At 30.7% G+C, this 16,511-nt stretch overlaps 1 protein-coding gene and 1 long non-coding RNA gene across 8 annotated transcripts in view; one reads left to right on the plus strand and one right to left on the minus strand.

The window, feature by feature from the left end:
• LOC124953479 overlaps nt 1-13,018 on the minus strand; it is a 37,704-nt gene extending 24,686 nt beyond the window's left edge. Inside the window, exon 1 of the long non-coding RNA XR_007102228.1 lies at nt 11,767-13,018. This is a non-coding gene — a long non-coding RNA (uncharacterized LOC124953479). The remainder of the gene's footprint in view (nt 1-11,766) is intronic.
• Nucleotides 1-14,084, plus strand: part of LOC124953443 (tRNA dimethylallyltransferase) — a 103,222-nt gene extending 89,138 nt beyond the window's left edge. For 6 of the 7 annotated variants that reach the window (XM_047504821.1, XM_047504831.1, XM_047504841.1 and 3 more), the window contains 5 exons: nt 1,895-2,010; nt 12,731-12,827; nt 13,240-13,353; nt 13,498-13,683; nt 13,758-14,084. In XM_047504821.1, coding sequence (XP_047360777.1) covers nt 1,895-2,010; nt 12,731-12,827; nt 13,240-13,353; nt 13,498-13,683; nt 13,758-13,874 — 630 coding nt within the window. In that variant the 3' untranslated portion in view covers nt 13,875-14,084. The remainder of the gene's footprint in view (nt 1-1,894; nt 2,011-12,730; nt 12,828-13,239; nt 13,354-13,497; nt 13,684-13,757) is intronic. The other variant, XM_047504879.1, reaches the window with a different exon arrangement.
• The last annotated feature ends 2,427 nt before the right edge of the window (nt 14,085-16,511 follow it).

The following is a 16,511-nucleotide window of genomic DNA, read 5'->3' on the forward strand; positions in this document are numbered from 1 at the left end:
ACGGTAATTTAAAATCTAATTAAAATCATTTTTTTCTTTTAGCGACATCGTTAAACGAAACGGTTCAATATTTAAACCACTTTTTTTTTCTTTTTTCTTTTTTTTTTTTTTTTTTGTAGCGATCAAGTAATCATTGGATAATTTTATCGTTCATTTCAGATAGCGTGACATTTATTTTATAAGTATTATAACTTTATTAATAGCTGAGTTCACTTTCTATTTTATTTATACATCTAATACCAATGATAAAAACGAGTAAATATTTTGTAACTATTTCGTACGAACCTGATATTTATTTCTCTAAGTAAAGAATCCTTAGTTATATCTTTTTTTTCTTTTTCTTTTCTTTTTTTTTTTTTTTTTTCATTAATTGGAATTAAGTCGTGTGACATAACGACACGACGGACGTTTTATATACATAGTAATTCCTTTTTTAGAATTTTGCACGCAGAACATCGAGATCGTACGGCTATAAATATCAAGCGCGTTAACGAGGAATGCGGCAGTGTCCTCTGTATATAATGAGAGACAGAGAAAGAAAAAAAAAAAAAAAACTAAATATAGAACGGTATTTATCCTGAGCATGACTCTGCTAACTTTTAGGTACACATAAATGCGACAGACGCGTGCAAACTCGCTTTCTATGCTTTGTTTGCGCGCCTTGCGTTTGTATTTGACGAAGCCCTCGCTCTTAGCTCACTTTCTAACGTTCTTTCGTCTCACTCGCACGCTCTAGGACATTCGATCGCGATCCGTTTAGAATAGTTTTGCCATCGAGCAAACCGTGACTCGGATGATTTCGATCGATCGACTCGTTTCTCGACGTGTCGATTTCTACGTCGTAGAAAATCTTCTTTATATTCGCAATTCGGCGAACTGACCATTTTGGGAGCCAGCATGTACACGGATTTGTAAATCTAAGCACGTTGAAGTGATGTATCGCTCGTGTAAAATTTACACACATATATACTTATACTTCTACAAGCGTTCGATCAACGATACGCTCGACCGAACAGGAATTTTACACTTGACAATTTCGAGGACACGTTTCTAACGTGTCTTTACTATTAGCAAGGTCGTATACATAGCTTCGAGAGATAATAGTAAAACTCTTTGAAATCTATCGAGGTCGTTCGTTTTCTTTCCTCTTCTTTTTATTTCTTTTTCTTTATCTTCTTCTTATTTTTTTTCTCTTTTTTTTCTTTTCTTTTTTTTTTTCTTCTTCTTTTATTTTCTAAAAGCAGAGAACGACGAGAAAGAAGCAGTAATGGCCATCTAATTCGTCTTAAATGTCACGTACGATTTTAATTGATATCGAAAATATTTATCTTACACAATGTCGTTACGTTGCTGTAGCTTAAACGACATTTGTCATCGATATCGTTATTGAACATTTCCATTTCATCGAGTCACTACTCTATCCACGCTTATCGAAGTATCATGAACATGATTCTTGATTGGGAGGTCGTAGTATTTTTATAATCCATTTATAATATGTATACATGAATAAAATGAAAAAATTACCATGATTTTCGTGGTACTTTGAATAACGACGAATTTTATGATTTCGTCGTTAATCATATCGACAATTTAATAACGTCTAACTAAAACGAGTTTGCCAACCCGTTTGATTTTAATTCGAAAATCTAAACGTCGATTATAAATCGTGATTTGTTATATTGATCGTCAAAAGAAAGGTGAGATTTTGAATATTAGATAAAGAAAAAGAGAAATAGAAGAAGTTTAAAAATCCCGTAATTATTGCGGAGATTAAAATCCATCGTAATTTGAAAAATTTTGTAATCGAACGATGGAATTTTCATTGATAGCTAATATATGTTCGATGACTGAGTGATTAATAATACAAACCTCTTATTTTTTGAAATTTTTATAGAAAATTCTTGATGAGCGGCTAAGTCAAAGAGTCGATTCCATGATCCAAGCTGGTTTGGTAGACGAGCTACTCGATTTTCATCGTAGGTACAACGAACAAAGGATTAAGTCCAACACGTGAGTGCATGAATTAGTAAGTACTTCATATCGAACGATAGAAAATAAAAAATAACGAGATTCTAATCGATTACTTAATTAGGAAATTAATGATATTCATGTATCATATATATATGAGCGTTTATGAATAATAAATATAAGCGTACATGTTTTTACAAACACGCGTACACGCACATTAAAATTATTAATATTAATATGTAGCAATAATGAGGAGTTTCGATTGTTCGTTTATACGTTAAGGACTACTTGAAAAGAATATTTTCATAATAATTATTTTTAAAGAGTAGTAGCAAAGGTTAGAATGGACTGCGGTAGAAGAGGTTCTTTTAGAGGCCTTCGAGTGTGTCGAGACTTAATTATCGTTCGTGCGCGGTCGAATAACCTCGGTCACGATAACGTGCCCGCATATACGAATGATTTCTTTGATCGAACCGGTCATGCCAGTTGGTGCATCGTTAAGACACGTGCTCTTTTCTCGAACCTCAAGTACATTCATATATATTTATATTGTACATAAACATATATATACATATACATATATATATATATATATATATATATATATATATATATATATATGTTTATGATATATATATCAAGCAAATTTTAAAAAGCACAGAAAAGTATTAAAGGCAGGATTCCTTGAAACGCGACGTTAATGTAATTCCTTCTTTTAACGGCGAATATATTTTGTAATTTTTTAAAGAAAACAGTATTAAGAGATTAGAATGACATAAATTATTCTTAATACATTGATCCAAGTTGACTGGTTTTATTTTCTGGTTTTGTTTCTTATGAAAAAAAAAAAAAAAAAAAAAAAAAAAAAAAAAAAAAAAAAAAAAAAGAAAAAATTCCCTGAAACGTTTATATCAAGAAATTTTATAATTATAATAAAAGTTTTTCCTTTTTTCCTTTTTTTTTTTCTTTTTTTTTTTTAAGATAAAATGGTAAATTATATATTTGATTGAGTATTTTATAATAATTAAAAATATTGATTTTCGAGCTTGACTAATTACGAGTTTCGCGGTGATATTTTTATCAAAATTTTATAAATTTTAAACAACCTGTTTTAGTGACACAACAAAGTTTTTAAAAGGACCCGATGTGTTCGACCGTATAAAGACACTACGTTAACTATTATTAACATATTAGAAAGTTGACAAGGTGTACTTATTTTATAAGCCATGTTACGAGAAAAATTCAACTTCCTATATGTCTATCCAACTTCTTTTCTATTTTTTTTTCTTCTTTTTTTTTTTTTCAATACAATGCGTGTGCATTAAGTATGATAAATCGATATATATTGACGTTACTGTAGGAGCTATTTTAAAACTGTCATGTTATTTTTTGTCGTATTATTTATTTATTTTATATCGTGTTTAATGAGAAAATTTCTTCAATTCGCGATATTATTGAAATCATTTCTTAATTTACTTATTGTGTAATAAATTGTAAATACATTTAATATTGTAGAATTTGACGACGAATGTATTAATCATTTCACATTATTTATACTAAATTCATCTTATTATTATTATTATTATTATTATTATTATTATTATTATTATTATTATTATTATTATTATTATTATTATTATTAAAATTTTATATATCTCCAGCTGGTGAAGCTTTAAAATGTTTTATATGGAAATGATAAAATCCATTGTCTGTGATTTTAATTGAATTAATCTCTCAATTAATCAATTATAATTAATAATAATCTCGGTTATCGATATAAATGATAATCGAATACGTCGTAATCGAGTGGGTGAGGCCATTTTCTCCCTCCCACCCTCCCTCTCTCTCTCTCTTTTTCTTGCACGTCCATACGTACACCTCCGTTTATGAGGCAAGTTGCACGATCGAAAAAGTTATTCGGAGGCGTGGGAGTTCGTGGAGGCGCGCTCGTGCAAATCATTTCTTCGAAGTCACGAGAGCGTGCCACTTGGCGTACCGACGAGGGGAGCACGTGAGCTGCGATTTGTATACGAGCGACGGTGGTGCTGCTGCGTGAATGGAGAAAAAGAAAGAAAGAAAGAAAGAGAGAGAGAGAGAGAGAGAGAGAGAGAGAGAGAGAGAGAGAGAGAGAGAGAGAGAGAGAGAGAGAGAGAGACTCCTCACCTTACTCGCTTCCGGAAATTGCGAGCGTACGCTAGCGACCGGATGTCGGACAGAAAATAAAGGAGGTAGGCGTTTGCGTGGAATGGTTACTACTACTACTATTACTACTACTGCTTCTAGTACTAGAACTCTTTTAGTATATTACGAGTGAAAATTATACAAGATTTAATAATAGATGCGATAAAAATGGAACGATTCACTGATTTGCTGTTAATCGTCAATGATAATAATAGTAAAATCAAGATGTTAGTTAGTTTTTTTATATTTTTTACATTCATAAAACACATATTTGGTGTCGATTTTTTTTTTTTTTTAGTATTATTTAATGTTCGTTAAAATCGGTTAATCGATTTGACTTTTGCAATGTTTCCTTCAAAATATTTTCTGTATATTGTAGATCAATAATTTATTTAAATCTCGTATAAATTGAAATACGTCTTTATCTCGTAAAAATTGAATTATATAAAACTTTGATAATAATTAAAAAATTAAGAAAGTACAACAGTTTTTTTAATTTTAGGTCTACGTAATGTTTTAGCTATCTTCAATTTTCTCTTTAACTGGTCGATCGGCTTTACTTCTGCAATATTTCTTGTAAATATTTTCTCGTAAAGTTGATTAATAATTCGTTTAAATCTCGTTTAGATTGAAACTATTTATCTCATACATTTGAAGAATTTTTTTTAAGAAATAGAGGAAGGTGAAAAGAGGAAAGGAGAGAGAGAATAAAAATGAGAGTTGGAATAAAAAAATATTGAAAATGCTCGACCCGTGCTCGGCCTCGTAAAGAATCAAGGTGTACCACCGAAAAGATCGATTATTTTCATTTTGCCCTTTGCGTTGTTGGCTTTCTTAGAAAATCATTTGCATTATGAGAAATTTATTGTACTCGCTTTCTGCATACTTGCTACGGAGAAAGTTTCTTTCCCGTCGTTTTGTACCGGACACCTTTCTTTTTTTTCTCTCCTTTGTTAGTAGATACAAGCGTTTGATAAAAATTAAATTAACACTCACGCTCACATTTTATATGTGTATGTGTGTATATATGTATACGTATATAATATAAACATGATAAAAGATATTCGCACGATATCGTCTACGTGGTGTTACCGCGAAATTAAATTCCTCCTAACGAGTTAAAATTATTTTATTTCCAAATATTGTTTAGAAAATAAAAATTTTGTCAAAGGAATTATTGTTTAGAATTATACTTTATTGTATATTTTATACATTTCATCGTCAATCTTATCGAGAAACGATTATGGATAATAACTGATACTTCTGCAACAAAAAAGTCCATCTCGTTGGTTTAAATTAATATTTAATATAAAAAAGACTTTTGAAAAAATACTTCGTAATGTTACTTTTGATTTAATTTCAAGCAAATTAACAACGTATTATCACTCCGTTATTTTAGAAGACGTATAAAATATACTTAATTACATGTATTATGTAATTATTTGAAGATAAGAATATATAAGTGAAACATGTTATATTTATACAATACATGATATTAGAACATCTTCATATTTTAAGATTTATTTCTAGAACGATAAGAAAGTATCTATTATGTTTTCGTAAATACGTCAGTTCTCATGATATTCGACGAACTCGATCATTTAAATCGACGAAATAGTAAATATAAAAGACCGAATCGTTTATTTACGATCGAGAAATGTAAAGAAAGATCGGAGCTCTGGTAGCATTGCGTTCACACCGCGTCATCGAATTCCACAAGAATCAGATAACACAGCACGAAACGTCTTCCTTATCGTTCCTACAATTTTTCGTAAACCTTGCACGAAGTATCTTGAAGTATCTACTAGCAAATACCAGGAAGTATTCTTACGTACTTGACTAGAACTTGACGATTTTTCATTCGTTAAACGATGTTCGTCTCTCTTCGCAAATGGAAAGGAAAAACAATATCTAAATTGTGTTTGATCTGTCGTAACCTGTCAAACCCTTTTAGTTGTACATCTCGTATTTCTATTTAACAATTAATTTACTTTGTACAAATTAACAAGTCAACATCGATCAGTATGAATGTTAAATATGCATCATAGTTTTTTCTTTCTTCCTTTTTCTCAAAATTTTTTTTAATTTTTATTTTATTTATTTTTCTTCTTCTTTTTTTTTTCTTTTTCTTCGTAAAAGGGAAATGATAAAAATAATCAGTACGCATTAATAAAATCGTTGGTAAACTTTGACACACAAATTAATTAAGAAAGTGAATATATATTATATTTATATACATACTTAAAATAAAATTAGTGAAGTTAAGTATCCATGATATATATACATATATATATATATATATATATATATATATATAATATATATATGTATATATATATATTATTTATCATTGTGTTAATTCATAAATCGATCATTCTTTTTAAAAAAAAAAAGAATCTTATTTTATCTATTTCGCAAAGAAAATACGATCACTGATATGGTCAAAGTTCAGAAAAGATTCTACGTTCTCTCCTTTTTTCTTATCTTATAAATGGACCTAAAGTAAAAGCTGTTTTCGCAGTTAAATCTCCGATAAATGTTTCAAATTGTTCGAAACAACGAATCCATGTGACTTTGTTTTGAATGCGACCGGTATAACACAAAAAGGAGTATTCTAGTAGTTGCTCGTCCGTTTGCAAGAAGAGTGACCTAAGAAAACGAAGAATCAGCTTATAAAGGCTTAACGCCTAACGTTAAGTGAATTACGAATAGCTGAGCAGACTATTGCGATAGAGTCGATATCAAATCGATTTAATGCGATACGTTCTGCCTTAAGCCTTGTGAAAAGAAAAAATAGGAGATACAAAAAAATCGTCGATAACTGATCAGAAAGATCTAGGTCGGCTATTTTTATTTCTCTCTCTTTCTATCTCTTTCTCTTTTTCTTTCTCTCTCTCTCTCTCTCTCTCTCTCTCTCTTTTTCTTTCCCACTGTTCACTCTGATTGTGAGCCACGAATAAGAGTCTTTGTTATTAGGTGAGCAATAATAAGAATGTTAAAGCAGAGCAATGCAAATAGTCGAGGCCCCGACTGTGAGTTCGTGTTTATTGCTGGACCGTCGCTTGTATCTTATCCGTGTGTATACAAGGTGATCGTAAATGCCGTTCAACGAGGTAAAGTTTACGGCTCGCACGGCACACCGCGGGAGAGCGGAAGATATCTGAGAGAAAATTTTGACGTACCGTAAATGATGAGAGAGAGAGAGAGAGAGGGGGGGGGGGGGAGGCGAATGGATACAACATTCTTAGCGTTCTTCATTCATTCGACACAATTAAACGATATTTTCTTTTTAATCTTATATTCGAACAAAGCGTATTTAATAATATGGATAATAAGTTTTGATATTTGAATATTGTGTACGAAGATATTCTCTCTCACATATATTTAAAAGATATGTACTTGAGCGTAATTAGTAATATAAATTTGTAAGATCAAAGGACATAACAAAAGAAAATAATAACCTTTACAAATATTATTCATATTTATAAAAAAAAAAAAAAAGAAAGAAAAAAAAGAAAAAAAAAAATAGACGAGTACAAAAGTGAAATATATGTATATATATTTTTTCTTTTTCTTTTATTTTCGTATCACATCGTGATATATGTAAATCTGACGATAATTGGTTATTAATGTTCATCGTTCGCATTGTTGAATTTTTCTGCCGGTTTAGAAGAGTAGACAAAAAAATTTAAAAAGAGAAAAAAAGAGAGAGAGAGAGAGAGAGAGAGAGATAGATAGAGAAAGAAAGAGGGAGAAGAAACGGAAATCGATTAACTTTTACGTATCTAAACATTGATAAGAGTATGCTATCGGTAAGTTGGATTTTCCGATTAGTCGATCAGTGCTTACAATTAGTGCCATCAACAATTATCACTAATTATTGTCGTGGATATGCTTCTACTATTATTTCATACGCGTTCTCCATAGATATACTATGTAGATATATCTTTAGGCGTTCGCGAGGACTACCGAGTTTGAATGTGTACGTGTGTATTCTGTAGCGTACACTTATACGCATCCGTAGAACCGCATCGCACTGCTGCACTGGCTATGCAAATTGGCGCCAGTGCAATTTCCAGACAGTATGCGCTTGGCACGTGCAATGCTACGTATATAACGACTGCTTTCGATATCTCAAGCTACGTACATATCTATAGATATAGGATACATGTATACAATGATTTTAGGCGAATTAAACCGTACGGGCATCGTCCCCTTTTATCATCCTTCCTTTGATAATCGATCATTTGTCATTAATTCGAGTAATGGCCGGGTTTCATTAACACGTATAGTGAGATTAATGGTGATTGGTATTACGCTTTATTTACGATGTTTATAATATTTATTTTCCAATATACTTTGCTATTCACTTTTCAAGGACATTAACCATGCACGTTCAAATTTTTTTTTCGTTTTGTTTGTTTATTTGGTGTTCTTTTTTTCTTTTTTTTTTCTTTCTTTTTTTTTTTTTTAATAAATTAAATATTCGTGACATGTACGCAGACGTTATTTATTTATTTATTTATTTTTTTTAATATTTTCAATTTATTTAAGCGTCATCGTTCTAAAATAAAATATCGATGAATAAGATAAAACTATATAAAAGGTTTTCTTTTTTTTTTCTAGCAAAAGTCGTCCTTAAAATAATTAGGCAATGATGAAAGTTATGATGAAAGTGCGGTTTATATAGTTTCATGATTAATATTTTTTGAGTTTATTGATCGTTTTTGGATTTACGGAGAATTAAGAAGAGTTACGGAGAATTAGTAAGAGTGAAAATCATTAGAAATAGGGATAGAATTGATAAAGTCAAAAGAATGAGTATGGCCGAAGGAGAAAGTAAATATGTAATCAGCGTGCTAATTTTCCGCGTTAAAAGTCGTCGGAGGTGTGTCAGATACTGCTTATTATGGGTGCAATCTTAGATTTGCCATTTTCTATTATTACCGGGTAATAAATTTCGCAAACAATCGTTCGCGTCGTAGAAAGCGAAGGTGACTGCGCGGGAAAAGCGTTAGACGAGGATTACCGATTGTGGAATGCAGATAAATCGATAGGAATATATCTGTAATTGACATAATAACTAATTATCGATCGATATTATCGTATAATATATTCTCAGAATAAAAAGTGTTAATGAGGTAAGGCGAACAAATAATATACGTAAAAGCTCGAATGTTCAATGTTAAGAGAAAAAAAAAAGGAACGTGTATTTTATGTTGCCGTATATAAACATGTTTTCGTCCGTGAATTTTGTTATTTTCGATGAAAGATAAGTATATTATTAATACGACGTAAGTCAAAGAAAAAAGTAGGACGAAACGAAAGAGACATATGTGAGCAATCTGGCGATATAAGCCGAATGGGATTAACGTTACGATTTCGTGAAGCCTCGATAAGCACGTGTTTTATCATTTGTTTTCGCCTCGGATTAAGAACCAATCCTATCAATTTTATCGATACTCATTCACGTAGGATTATAAACGAAAATTAGTAATTTCGATATTGCATATTTTATTTATACGTATGGGTAAATATATATCTTTCATGTGTGTATGTGTATCATATATACGAAAAAAAAAAAAAAAAAAAATATATATATATATATATATATATATATATATATATATATATATATATGGGAAGGAAATAATAACAATGTCGAAAAATCTTTAATTAACTCGAGCATTTTCTTAAATTTTCCATTTTTTTCCCTCTTTTATCCTGTTTCTTCACGATGCATCGAATTACTCCCACCCTTCCTGCCGCCTGTTTTCTAACCATTTATACCCCCTTATATTCCGCCACATTTCTGCAATGAGCGTGTCTCGTATTATGCAAATTTCCGTCATTGCTTCGACTTGTTCTCTTCTACCTGCTCGAATTATACCGGATATGACGTCATAGCGTGAAGCATTAAACCTACCGCACTGTGGACAGTATAATTAATACATGGCGTGCAGATCGCGGGTAGTAATAATTAGTATAATGCCGCATTTACTGTCGCGACGCACGTTAATGTACACTTGATCAATGATATTAACCAGATATTTCCTCGTTTTCTTATAATTAGTGGTTGTACGAAACTCTTCTCTCTTTCTTTCTCTCTCTCTCTCTCTCTCTCTTTTTCTCTCTCTCTCCTCTTCTCTCTATCTCTCTTGTTTTTTTTCATGTCACACGATTTCTATTTTTGTAATAATTCTTCCGAAATTCTATAAATTCGAACGAAGACGAGAGGAAGTTAAAAAAATAATCAATGACTTCTGGAGTACGATCGATAACCTAGTAAACTTTGTTCTTTTTGTGGGAGAAAAAATCATGACAATTTTAAGTGATAACCTTAAGTTCTCTGATTATTATAGGGTCAATCAATGAAGAGAGAGAGAGAGAGAAAGAGAGAGAAGTCCATCCTGTCCTCTTACATCTTTTTCGTTTCTTATGTCGAATGAGATACCTTTCGTCGTTGCCTGTAACGTACGGTTCTTAATTACAATCCTCTCAACGATCAAGATAAGATGTTGATAAAGAAATTTGACACGTGGAGATTATGAATTCGTCTGCCTGTCTCTCTCTCTCTCTCTTCGATCTTCCGTTAAATCTCTCTCAGAAATGTATCGACTATGTGAATCATCGAAATGATATTAATATCAATAAAATCATATAATATTGAAAGTTAATTTGTATGTATGTAAATTATCTTTATCTCTCATCTATTAGATAAAAGAAGTGTTTCTTTTTCTTTTTTTTTTTTTTTCTTACATGAAAATTATTACGATTGTCAATGGAAAATCATTTTTCACAAATTCTCAATAATCGGATTTTACAAGCGTCTTCAAAGTTTTGACGATAACGGTTATATCGACTCAGATTAGGTGTCAATAAAAACGAAGTAGTATAATATGTTATTCCATAATCGTGCTTGACCATGCGATAACTCTGCTAAGTATTTCGAGTTCAAAAAAAAAAAAAAGGAAAAAAATAAAGAAAGAAAGAAAGAAAGAAAGAAAGAAAAGAACATTGGTTTTACGTATTAGTCAGTGACTGCCTGGCAACAAGTAGTAAAATTATTTTAGAACAGTTACGTATTCATCGCACTGATTAGTGACATTGTTATCTTAATTGCTACTACTAATACCGCTGTCATGACGACGACACAATCAATACTACTATTACTACAACAATATATATTACTAGTATCACTACTATCATCGATGATATTATTGGAAAGATTTGTCAGGATTATCGTTTGTATTGTTGCAAATTTTTTACATACCAAAGAGGATTGACTGGCAAGATTGTAAAAAATCAATGGAAATGAGATAATGGACAAAGAATTTTTATTTCATTCTCTTTTTTTATTCATTAATAATATTATTCAATAAGAATGATATTTAATTTTTAGATGATTTTATTTCTTCGTTAAATATTACATATGCTCATATGGTATAAAAAAATAAAAAATATTCATGAATACAACGATTCTTTTGTTAAAAATATCAAGTATATTTTAAGTTATGCACGCATAGATAATTTCTCTATTTCTTTCTTTTTAATATATCATTAATATTCAATGAATAAACGAAGAATCTAATTTCACAGAAATAGAGGTATACTTACATATTTGGTATTGACACGTGTGTGGACAAGTGAGACGGGACTACGTTAGCATTGGATTTTCTCGCCACGTAAGCTTGGTGTACATATAACGTGACCTCGAGCTCACTATCACTATCGTGTCGTGATAAGCCGACGACTGTGCAAAATGCAATCCATCTTTTTTGAAACGATGGTCTCTACAGTGAATGGGTACGAGTTCATTGCGTATAACCGTAAAAGAAGTATCTTCTTTTCCTTCAATCAAATCTATTTGAAATTAACTCGTAAGTTCATTTCTTTTAAACTGTAATAATAATTTCGAAGAGTCGATGATTCGTCACGTTTACAAATTGCTTTTTAAATAAAGAATAAACGTTCAAGAAACTTGCTGATGTCTTGGTCAAAGAATTTCGTTGACCGTTTCGTTCATAGACACAACATACCGAGCAACGGGAAATGTCTTATATACACACACACACACACACACACACACACATACACATACACAACATATATGTATTAGATTACTCGTATCATGATTAGCATAAACTGGTTTAAGTTGCATTGGTGTTAGCATAATAGGTCTGCAAGAATGCACGATGATGCTTAAATTAATCATTATCTTCATCATTTGTGATATTAACGCAGATGCATAACCCGCATATAAAATATAAGAACAAAATTTCATTTCGTTGAAACCATAAAAAGTAGAAAAGGAATAAAAGATCATTATTGCCAAAGTAAATAGAAAAAAGAAAGAAAGAAAGAAAGAAAGAAAAAGCTAAAAATCGAACAGAGTATCTCGTTATATTCGTCCGTATTAATTTATTAACGATAAGGAACAATAAGGGACAAATTTAACGATAAGTTAATTGGTTAAAATTTTAACTTTACAATGAAATAGAATGAAAATAAAGAAAAAAATGATTAAACGATACGGAAGAAGAAAGAACGAACAGGATTGAAGTAAATGTTTATATTCCAGGTCACCTGATTACACGAAAGGCATCTTCCAGAGCATTGGCTTCAAAGAGTTTCACGATTACCTCATATTACCAGAAGAGGAGAGGGCAAGCGAGAAGGTAGGTAAAAGACGTTGGCGTCCATATCTTCATCAACATGATGTCCGTTGCAGCTGCTCGACTGCCGGCGACTACGTATAATCATGCGTGATTCTCGGTTTATGTGCCGTCATCGAAAAATTCATCCGGGTTGTTTCTGATGATAAGCAAGCAGTAGTAATATTACTGGTAGTAAGGCTGGTAGGCAGCTGCTTCTTTCTTGAAAATTTCTTTAATAGAGCCCTTACCCCCTCCCCCCCACTCTCTCTCTCTCTCTCTCTCTCTCTCTCTTTCTCTCTTTCTCTCTCTTTCTATTTCGTCCTCTTTCTGTCTCGTTCTTTTTGTTTCTACCTTCAAAAATTAACTCGACGACATTAACTGAACTCTTTTTGTAAGGCAACGTCTCTTATAATTCTCCGAATATTTGTTTTAGGCAGAGAAGCTACTTAAACAAGGTCTCGACGATTTGAAAATGGTTACAAGAAGATATGCTAATAATCAACAAAAATGGATCAGGAATCGCTTAATGCGTCGAACCGATAGACAGGTACACGATATATGTATTTTATACGTTAAGTTTATGTTTTTTATATTCTTATATTTCTATATTCACATGCATATATGTATGTATGTATGTATGTATGTATGTATGTATATATATATATGTATGTGTGTGTCATGTATATATCAGGTACCACCATTGTATGTATTGGACTGCACCGATTTGACTCAATGGAAATCTAATGTTTTTGATAAAGCTGTCTCAATAATTTCTACGATATTACGAGGCGAAAAACCAGAAGAAAAACCTATTAATGAAAATGTCGAGAATCAGAAAAATACTGATAGCAGTAATGAAGTGCAACATTATTGTGAAGTAAGTAGACATTTTTAATTTTTATTGATTTCATAATTAATTAGGATTTCTTATTTTATTATTATTTGTTTCAGATTTGTGAAAGAATATTCATCGGTGAATTGCAATGGAATGCACATATAAATGGATTAAAGCATAAGAAAATTTTGCAACGCATGAGAAAAATGGAAAAACAAAATTCCGGAAGTTAAATACTCACAAATTGATACCAGATTTCATTGATACAATATTGTATATATGTATATCAATAGATATATATTTGACTATTCTAAAGATAAGTAATTTTTATATTTTTGAATGGAAGTATTTAACAATGGTCGATAAGCTAGATTGGTATTGTATCGATATAAGATAATGTAGTTTTACTTTTTTATATTAAAGTACCATAAGATGTTCATACAGAACATTCTTTTTCAGTAATTTTAAACAATAAATTTACGATGTAATTATAGCACACAAAATGATAATAGAAGAGTGTATTGATTAAATGCTTTATTTAGTAATATTATGAATATATTATTAAAATGTCTTTCAACTTTCAAACATATAATGTATGTCAATATTATCAAGAGAGTTTCTATATCTACGGTCGGTAAAACTTTCAGTGATTATAATTATTTCAAATAATTTCTTCTACAGAATTAAATGATATTTCAACGTTCATTGGGAATCAATTAGTATTAATTATTAACTAATAGAAATAATTATTATTTACAATCTTAGTCGTGAAATTACATATTTCTTTAGTATACTATCTCGTTGGAAGTTTGCAGGTATCATTTATAATGAAAAAGGTAACATTTATTTTTATAAAATCATTTATTTTTCCCTTTAAATTTAAAAACACACGCGCGTATGCGTATATATATATATATATATATATATATATATATATATATATGTATGTATATAATCATATTTTTTGTCGAATTTTTCCTTAGTTTGTTATTCACTTTTAATTATAATCTTTGTCATGTTCCTTTATCAAACATTTAATACTTACGTGACATTTTGTCGCGCCTTGTTAACGAATTTTATACGATGTAAAATACCAAAGGTTTCGTCTGCACGCTTAATACGAAGTTTAATTACGGAGGCACAGGTGGGCAAACTGGCGAGTTTCCTCGTTCGGCCACTTTACAATTTCAATTAACGTGAATTCGCAGCCGCCATTGCCTTTGAAATAGTTCTCAGTTTCTATGGAAAAGGTTCGAGTCTAGTAGCGAATCTACGATGAATCGATGTTCACTACGCATTTCGAACGTGTTCGCGTGTTCTCATCGTATTCAATATTGACTGTATTCCTATGCACTATAGAATATTTGCCAATATTCTGTTTCGTTGCAATTTGGATTAATAAGCAAGAAAAAAAAAAAAAAAAACATTTGTCTATAATCCCAATAACTTTTAATGACCCGTAGTTAGATCATTGTGATTGAATTAATTTAACATGTTTACAGAAAGTATTTTACTATCTTTTTCATTTTTTCTTTATGACTACTTTTTAAAAAACACATCAGGAAATCAAATCATTATCGTTATCATGATTATTGTTATAATCATTATTATTATTATTGTTATTATTATTATTATTATTATTATTATTATTATTATTATTATTATTATTATTATTATTATTATCATTATCGAATTTGTCCGTCAGGGTTATACTAAGGAAATAAAAAAAAATTGGATAATGTGATACGATCATTTATAGGTACGTGAGACGCTTGTCTGCCCGTTTGACATCAGATTCAATCTCGTATAATCCATTGGAATATTCGAAATGAGAAAGTCGACGACGTTGGTGTTCCTCGATAGAATAAAATATTTTTTATTTACTATCTTCAAACTGTATTTTAAATTGAAATTTATACTTTGCACAAATTTGATGTTTGTTATAGTAATAGAAAGATTAAATTTAATCAATATATGTAACAATTAAATTCTCACGCTGTATAGCGTATACAGTATTAAAAAAATATGATTGCCTGAACATTAATAACATAACGTTATAACAATGAAATGGATAAAATCTAAAGGACTATGGTATTATACAGATCCAATCGAATTCGACAACTTAGAACCATTCGAACGATCTTTAGGCATACAGCAAGGCTTACGATTCGTGAAACTCGGGATTGACGACAAAGGGATTACTATGCATATACTGTTTGAATCCATATCAATGTGCAATCGATTCATGATCACTCGACTGTGTTAACGTGCATGGTTGTTAATAATCCTCGAATTTCCTACGATACACCGATCATTTCAAATCGGATTTATATATAGTTTATAAAAAGAATGATCAGAATATTGACATGATAAAAAAATATTTCGATATTTATTTATCAATAAAATTCCATTAAATAAAGGAAGAAAATCGATAAAAGTGATTAAAAGTTAATTATTCGTTCGTTATAAATATTTATTAGGTGAATTATCGATCAGATATAATCGACTCGTGAGAAAGTTTTAAAAGTGATCGGTCGTTCGATCGAATTTAAACATACGGTCGAAGATGTCGCAAGTCGATACGTTTCACTGTCACTTAGTAACGTCGTCGTCTTCGTTTTCTTCCTAACGTCGAAACGCGTCTCATTAATGCTAACCAACCCGAATACCTTTTGATTTCTTCGCGTGACCTCTTTAGCAATTTGACTCACAGTAAATGGGCGTGGTAATTTATTCGATTCCTAACGTTTAATTCGTCCATGAAATTCGACGACGGTGACTGGTAAATTTGGTCACTTGCCTTATGATTCATTAAAGTGTATTTCAAATGAGTTTTAGTAATTCGTCCGGTCGTTAAATGAATATTTTTT

Source organism: Vespa velutina, chromosome 1, assembly GCF_912470025.1.
Source record: "Vespa velutina chromosome 1, iVesVel2.1, whole genome shotgun sequence".
NCBI lineage: Eukaryota > Metazoa > Arthropoda > Insecta > Hymenoptera > Vespidae > Vespa > Vespa velutina.